This window comes from Theobroma cacao, chromosome 3 (assembly GCF_000208745.1).
Source record: "Theobroma cacao cultivar B97-61/B2 chromosome 3, Criollo_cocoa_genome_V2, whole genome shotgun sequence".
In the NCBI taxonomy this organism is placed as follows: Eukaryota; Viridiplantae; Streptophyta; class Magnoliopsida; order Malvales; family Malvaceae; genus Theobroma; species Theobroma cacao.
Genome location: NC_030852.1, coordinates 12,684,482 through 12,692,784, shown reverse-complemented (window position 1 = coordinate 12,692,784; position 8,303 = coordinate 12,684,482). Strand labels below are relative to the sequence as shown.

The window sequence follows — 8,303 nt, the reverse complement described above, 5'->3', positions numbered from 1 at the left end:
CAAAGTTGATGCCTTTTCATCCGTGTCTTTCTTAGAAAATTTTATTTCTTATTTTTATTTTTCTTAGAAGAAACAAGATGAACTGAAAACTTCTCCTTTGCAATGGTGTTTTCAGCCTGTGTGAGCATATTCAATAAGCTTGAAAGGGTTACCTCAATCTTATTCATGTTGAAGTTCAACACAAATTGTGAATAACTCTCTGGTAGCGAAGAAAGTACAAGGTCTATGCTCAAATCATGATCCATAATCCAACCCAACTGCTTAAGTCGAGTCATGTATCTTATCATCTTAAGCACATGAGGCCTTACTAGGCTTCCCTCAGACATTTTACATCAGAACAATTCCTTTGAAATGTCAAATCTCTCTGTGTGACTTTTTTTATTGAACATTTCTCTAAAGTTTAGGATAATATCCAAAACATTCATAGCTTTATGTTGCTTTTGAAGATCTAGAGCCATACTAGCCAACATCACACATGTGGCTTGATCGAGATCATCCATATAAACTCTATAAGCCTCTTTGTCCTCATTTGTAGCAGCATCACTAGGTTCCTCGGGAACAAGACCATCTAGAACATAAGCCTTTTTCTCTTGTTTCAAGACAATCTTGACATTGCGAAACCAGTCAATGAAATTTGGGCTTGTCAACTTGTTTGCATCAAGTATGCTTATAAGTGACAAACTTTTCTCCATGATAGATTTATATCCTATATAAACCAACATATATGATTATTAGTCATTAACGCAAATTATATAATCATAAAGACAAGGTTTTAGAATATTATATGATTATTCTCAATATTTTATCAAAACAATAGCCCTTCTCTACTATTTCGAGAAATTTAACCTTTGAACTTCTTATTGAGCTAAGATCCTTCTCATCCCACCATGACCTTAAGTGACTCAACAAGCCATAATGAAACTAAGTAGGTAGGTAACTTAGCTTAGCAATTATATCCTATACAAGTCCTAGATCAGTTAGGTGACAACTCCTTGTCTAAATGTATCATATACATTGTCTCTAACTATGCCTCTAATACTATGCGGTCATGTGTGACACATCCGAACAACATGGTACTAGTTGAGTAAGACCCACCAATACCTCAAATGTACTCGTTTAAAAGTTTGGCCTTGAGTGACTCAACAAGCCTCCAATTAAAAAAGCAACTTGGTTATCTTGTTATATGGTGGAAGGTAACTTTTTGACTCAATATTTTAATAAGGGATTTTATTTATTAATTCATTAATTAAGGTCTCATTGATTTGGCATTGTTGGCATGTATAACATTTACCGCATTTCACATATATCATATATATATATATATACTGAAAAATAAATCTATCTCATGCCAACTGCTAGGATGATTATGGACTTTACTAATTCTAATTTCCTTGAGCCATTAAGGAAATTAGTTGGTCAAATTCCAAGGGGATTTACACAAACATCGTCTTCAAGTTTTGCTTGTAATCTCCTTGAATTTCTATGGCGCCCTTGGATCTCCATCTTCAAGTTACAAAAAAATTTTCTATCTAACCCTACTTGTACACTTTTATGTAACTAATTATATCAAGAAACCTCGAGTTACATTCAAGGGGAGTTAGGTGAGAAAAGAATTTTACAACCTAGAGAAAATAGAGATAAGGCAGGGTGCGCAGACCCTATTTTAAAATAAACACCATGAGAAATAAATTTAACCATCCATGACCTAATCTTCTAAGGTCTGAGTCCATAATCATCCTCATGCTTTATAATCACAATCAAAAGTATAGAAATAAATGCAATCTCAATATCATTTGGTGATCTTGTGTGTTATTTGAGAAAAGCATCAATTAATTCACTTAAAGAGCTAGACTCAAATTATTTTGTATTTTTTATTTCAATTTAATGTTTAAGAAATTCCCATTTTCAAAACACTTAAAGTAAACTTTTTACTTCTTATTTCTTATTGGAAATTCATTGAAATAAAATTTTCCTTTTTAAGACTTTCATTTTAATTCTTTCCATAATTAAAACTCCTTTTAATTTTGGAAACCTCTTTATTTTAGGTAAACTTCCTAAAATATATCTAAGACAACATTTTAATTTCTAACATTTAAAACATGGATTAGTTTCCTAAATTGTATGTTATTCAAGTTACCTAAATTGCGACTTAACAAATTTTGGACACTTCTAGTCAAACCAAAATTTCAAGTAAAGTTCAATGCTATCACATAACTTAAGAAATTTCTTCTAAAGTAGGAAACTATTTCCTATGAATTTCCTAATTTAAAATATTATTCTAAATTTTAAGAATTTCTTTTAAAGTAGGAAAGAATTTCCTATTTTTTATGAATCACCCAAAATTAAAATTCTATCCTTAATTTTAGGAATTGCTTTTAAAGTAGGAAACAATTTCCCTTCTTTTTTTTTTCGAATCACCCAAAATTAAAATAGATGGTATTTAAGTGCTCTTAAAACTCCAAATCATGAGTCAAACTCATGAAAAAGCTACTAGAAATTTCCAGCAAGTGTGTTTAACAATTAAACATAAAATTCATGAAGAATTAAGCCACCAAAACTAATCACAGCTGTCCAAAATTTTCTGCATTAAATCTTTGTTGTTTTTGAAACTCAAGAACATGATTTTTATGAACTTTTTTCATACTAAATCAAGTTTGGCCAAAACATGCAGCAATTTAATTTGATAAAACTAATATTTAACAATTAAAAACTACTCATAACACTTACCCAATGTTAGTAAAAAATAATCGGCACATTAGTCTCCAAAACACCTCAAACTATTCGGTTTTAACTTGGTTTTGCAAGCCTTTTAGTCCATTCATTAATTCTTCAATTAAACATGATTTTAAACCTTTTAAAACATGTTTTAATGAATTAATTACATGCTGTCCAGAATTGAATTAAAATAGAAAAACAGATTTTAAAGAAAGCCTTGAAAACTTATATACACCAAATCAGCACACAAATCAATCCTATTGATTATCACCAAGAATCAAGCATGCATATTACATGAAAACATCAAACAAAGGCTCTGAAACCATTGCTGGGATTTGACCTCATGCTCAAACATGAAAATAATCAAGAAATTAAAAATATAACGCAAAGGAATAGTAAACTAGCATTTAATCAGAGAAACAATCGAATCTTACAAGATCAATGTTTGTGTTTTTCATGTAATTTTTTAATTAATTATGAACATTCATAAGTTTAAGAGTCGCATACCTTGCTCTAGATATCGTAATCAATAGCCAATTTAATCAAAATCTTTGCTTCTTCACTTTTAAGATTTGTTAAATCTTCAACCACCCAAGTGTTTGGCCTTTAACAGTAATCCACACAGTGACTGAATAAGACCTTCTCAAAGATAGGATTTTTTACTTGTGCTAGGAAGTTGTGTTTCTAAAACAAAAAAAAAAACCAAAAGTTTTTATCGAATCTTATTTTTGTCAAATAAAGAAAACTATTATTCTTTTTTTTTATTTAATGAAACAGCTGAGAAGTGGCTAAAGGCTTAGAGGCTTAGTTTGCTAACATAATATATTTATATAGCCAAACTAAGTTGTAACCCTCACTACAACAATTGTATTTTAATTTAATTAAGTCTATGTGAACTTAATTAATTTTTTACTCTATTTTAGTCTATTCTAATTAAGTACAACTTAATTAATTATCCTTATTTAATCCAATCATGTCACTTAATGTGTGTGACACATTAGGCTTCTAACATGTTGGCAATAATTATAAATCCTAATCAAATATCAATTTGATAATTCATTTATATTTATAGATCATGAGTGGTATCTAGTAATACATCATGACCACTCAAATGGTAGAGAGTCAATTAAAGAATTTGACAAAGCCCTTCAGTGATAAGCCTCTCAGTGCAATACAGTCCTTTTATCAAATATCCTAGATATGTCATAAAGCATGGCTTAGTGTCTACTTATAACATTCCATATTAATTCTCATAATTCATGACTAACCTTATGAATTTAGGAAACTAACTTTCCTCAAATTCATCATGCTTTGGCCAAAGACTTTATACAAGTTAATCAAGAATTGAGAACAAGTGAGATACATCCCCTCATATCACTTGGGGTGATGAATCCTTTCTTGACCACTCATTCACCTTCGCATGCTTTATGGCATACCCAAAAACACCCTATTTAGGCATCTAGTCGCCTCCAAATCCGTGGGGGTGAAATTAAAGTATATCATTCCCCATACAAGATAACCTTGTGAGACCTCGATCCCTATAGGCCCTAACTAGGTGTAGACGTTATAACACAAGCTAGGGGTAATTTCATCATTTTCTTAGTGAGCCCCTAGCAGTAAGCTTTCAAACAATATTAAGGCCTAAGTAGGCCTAAGGCATAAATGAATGATTAAAATAAGGGTAAAATGACGAAGGAAATAAAATAATGATGATTTTCATAATAGGGGTAAAATGGTCATTTTTCATCTCGAGTCAAAATTTTTGAGTTTTCGTGAACCTGAGTATTTCTAGACTATTATGGACCTTGTCCTAGTGTTAAAAGAGTAAAAATATTGCACAAAGGATTGGAGGAGAACAAGCCAACTTGTTAAGGGCATTTACGTAATTTAAGAAGAGATTGGATAAGCTTTAGCTATAAATATCATTTTCTTCCAACAGCTTCTTCATTTCTCCAGCAACTTCTTCTTCTTCTCCTCCCATCCCACATTGCTTTCATCCTCCATGGAAGCTTGTTTTGAAACCTCCATAACTTCTCACAAGCTAGTTTCAATTTTCATGCTTTTGTGCACCCTTTCATAGAACCCCTTATGTTCTTTCACTCTCTCACTTTAAAACCCTTGAAAGGTCTTTCTTCCATACTTTCTCTCACTAGCTAGGTGTTTTAGAGAGAGAAAGAGGGAGCTTCTATAATAGCTTGGAAGAATTTTGAAAAGAAATTTAATTACAACCCACCAAGGTGAGTGAACTTGCATTAAAATGTTTTGGGATTTGGGCATATGTGTTTGATGAAATCCATTGAAATATTTTATTTGTTTTTCTCTGAAATATGCATGGGAACAAGCTTTTAATGAAACGTTTTGCATTGTAGAATGCGATTGTGATGAAGCCATGTGTCTTGTGTTATGTTGATATATATATATATATATGTGTGTGTGTGTGTGTGTGTGTGTGTGTGTGTGTGTGTATCTAAATATATATGATGTGTATTGATAGTAATATTGTTTGTAATTATAACTGAGCCTGTGCTCGATGTGGGGGAGCACATGTCTGTGATGATGGATGCGGGAGTGTGGATGATGATATTGCTTGTGCAAGATGTGGGGGAATGCACACGGTGGTATTAGTTGGGCACGATGTGAGGGGATGCACACGATGACTTCAGCTATGTGCGTGATGTGGGGGTTGCACATGAGTTGGGTGAGACGGTGGTGGTATTGGTTATATATGTGATATATATGTATATATGTTTATGCAATAAAAAGTCATGAATATGGTATATGGTTGTAGTGCATGTGAAATCTTACATGTTAAACCTTGGAAATTGCAAAGTGTTTTCAAGTTGATTTTTGTCATTGCAGCAAAATGGCCTTTTCTTGAGATGCTAAAATTTTTTTCTTGGTGTCCTGTTTTTCGCTGCAGCGAGAAACTCTCGGGTTTGGAGGGTTTACACTAGCCTGGTTCTCACTGTAGCGAGAAATTTGCTGAAGCCTCTCACTGCAGCGAGAAACTTTCTGTCTTGCTTGTTACCTTGTTCAGTTGCTGCCCTATTTCCACTTCTTTAGCACCATAGTTGATCATGGACTTCCAACAACAAGGAATTAATTAAATAAGTTTGAAATGAGGGGGTTTAGTGAGAAACCCTCGGCCAACTGAGAAACCCTCGGCCAGTTGATAGTTTGAACCAAATTTCGCTACAGCGAGAATGCCTTTTTGCTGTAACAAGGACCCATCATTTCACTTGACTTGCTTGAATGCTATTAAAGCTTTCACTCTCCAAATTATTTAATATGTATGGATCCTTCATCATCAAGCGATTAACCAATTGAGGGTTTATGTAGTACCTTGTACTTTGATACAGTAGCTAATAAAGTTTACGGATACCAATTGAGATTGATTACTAAGTTAAAAGGATAATTTAGAAGTGAACCCATGAAATCTCAACCTTTATAAACATGCAACTAGAAGTAGACGCGATAATGCGAACTAGGGGTAATTTCGTAATTTCTCTTGGTGAGCTCCTATGAGTGGGGTTTTTATACTATTAAGCTCTAAATAGGCCTAAGGAATGAATAAATGATGTGTAATGATGAAAACACGAAGAAAACTAGAAGTGACAATAATTTTCAAACAGGGGCAAAATGGTCATTTTGCACCCCGAGTCAAAATTTTTAAGTTTTTGCATACCCGAGCATGTTTAGACTATTATGGACCTTGTCTTGGTATAAAAAGAGTAAAATGATTGCAACAAGGATTGAAGGAGAACAAGTTAATGTGCTAAGGGCATTTTCGTAATTTCAAGTGGAATGGATAAGCTTGAGCTATAAATATCTTTTTCTTCCAGCAGCTTCTTCATTCTTCAACAGCTTTTTCTCCTTCTTCTTCTTCCAACTAACGTTGCTTCCATCCTCCATGGAAGCTTGCTTTGCAACTTCCATAACTTTCTCTCTCTAGCTCCAAATTTCATGCTTTTGCCCACTCTTTCATAATGCTTTTCATGCTCTTCCACTTTTACACCTTAAAACCCTCAAAAAGTCTTTGTTTAGCAATTTCTCTCACTAGTTGAAAGTTTTAGAGAGAGAAAAAGAGACTTGCCATAGTAGCTTGGAAGCTTTTGAAAAGGAATTCAATTAAAAAACAAAACCACCAAGGTGAGAAATGAGTTAGAATTTGATTTTAAGGTGTTAGAGATGGCTAGAAATTAGATTTATGGGCTGTTATATTTTTGATAGTTATACTGTGGGTGATAGGTTCCAACAAGGCCTCACATGTCCGTTTGAAGCAATAATCGAAGTTAGAGTCAATTAAAGATTCAACAAATGTCGGTAAGTGAACTTGCATTAAAAAGGTTTTGGGATGTGTATACAAGTATGTTTGATTGAATCCCTAAAGTGTTTTATTTGTTTTATCTTCAAAACTAGTGCCTTGGAAACAAGCCTATGATAAATTGTTTCTATATGTGGCATGTGGCTGTTATGGATTGTTGTACTACTACATTATGTTGATATATATATATGTCACAACACAAATTCTGGGCCCATGGGCCCAATGGATGTAGTTCACTAAGCCCAAGTGTAAAACTCGACCTTATAAATACATGTCATAACATACATGCACTGAGTAGCATGTTATTATGCTAAGAAAGTCCCTAAGAATAGACAAAATTCGGTATTGTACCTAACGGTACACTTGAATTGATTTAACCTCGAACTAGTTCAAATAGGAATCGTATGATGAAATTTAATATTTTATAGTCAAGGAATGACTAAAAATGATTGTTCGGAGTTCAAGGGTTCATTTGGGAAAAAATTGAAAATTTTGATGTTTAGGGGTAAAATCGTAATTTTTCCACCCATGGAATAAATTTGAGATTTTAAGAGAGTTTAGATCACATTTGACAAATTGGAGAATGGCATGAGTATAAGGGATGAAAAATATGTCTATGGGCAATTTTTCAGTTTTTGGAGTAAAAATGTAATTTTTGACTTTTACGGGGGCAAAAGTGTAAATTTCAAAAATTACTCCACCAAAACTTTGGATAAGTCTGAGAATTTTATCTAAGCTATGGATATGTGGGACAAGTGTATGGTGAAAATTTGGAAACAAATGGATGAAATTTTAAAAACGGACCAATGGGAAAGTGACACATGGCTTTTTAATGGTTTAATATTATTTTAATGGAAAATCAGCCCATTTAAACCCCATTTCAAGTGATGGTCGGCCATAAGAAAAGAACAAGAGAGGAAATAGAGAGGAAAGGAAGAAAAGAGAAAAACCAAAGGGAAACAAGAAAATTCAAAGGGGAATTCATGTTTTTGGCCCATTTACTCGTCTAACGGTAAGATTTTTCGACTTTAGCTTGATTTCTACCTTTCCTATGCCTTTGTTTCCATTTAGCATGCTTGAGGAGAGAGATCTAAAAGTGACATCAAGGGCTGGATGAATTTCAAGGGGGGAGAAATTGAAATTTTTAGGTTTTGATTTTTAGTTAAATTGATAGTTTTAGTAAGTTAAATGTGTTTAGAAATTAAATTGGGCAAGAAAGCATTAAATTTTCACAATACCCACCCTTGGCCGAATCTGAAATGAG

The 8,303-nt window shown here is 33.1% G+C and overlaps 1 protein-coding gene across 1 annotated transcript; it reads right to left on the bottom strand.

Annotated features, from left to right (window-relative positions):
• LOC108661142 lies at positions 333-692 on the bottom strand. The gene has a single exon (XM_018117031.1). It carries the CDS (start codon positions 690-692, stop codon positions 333-335), a length of 360 nt encoding a protein of 119 aa, XP_017972520.1.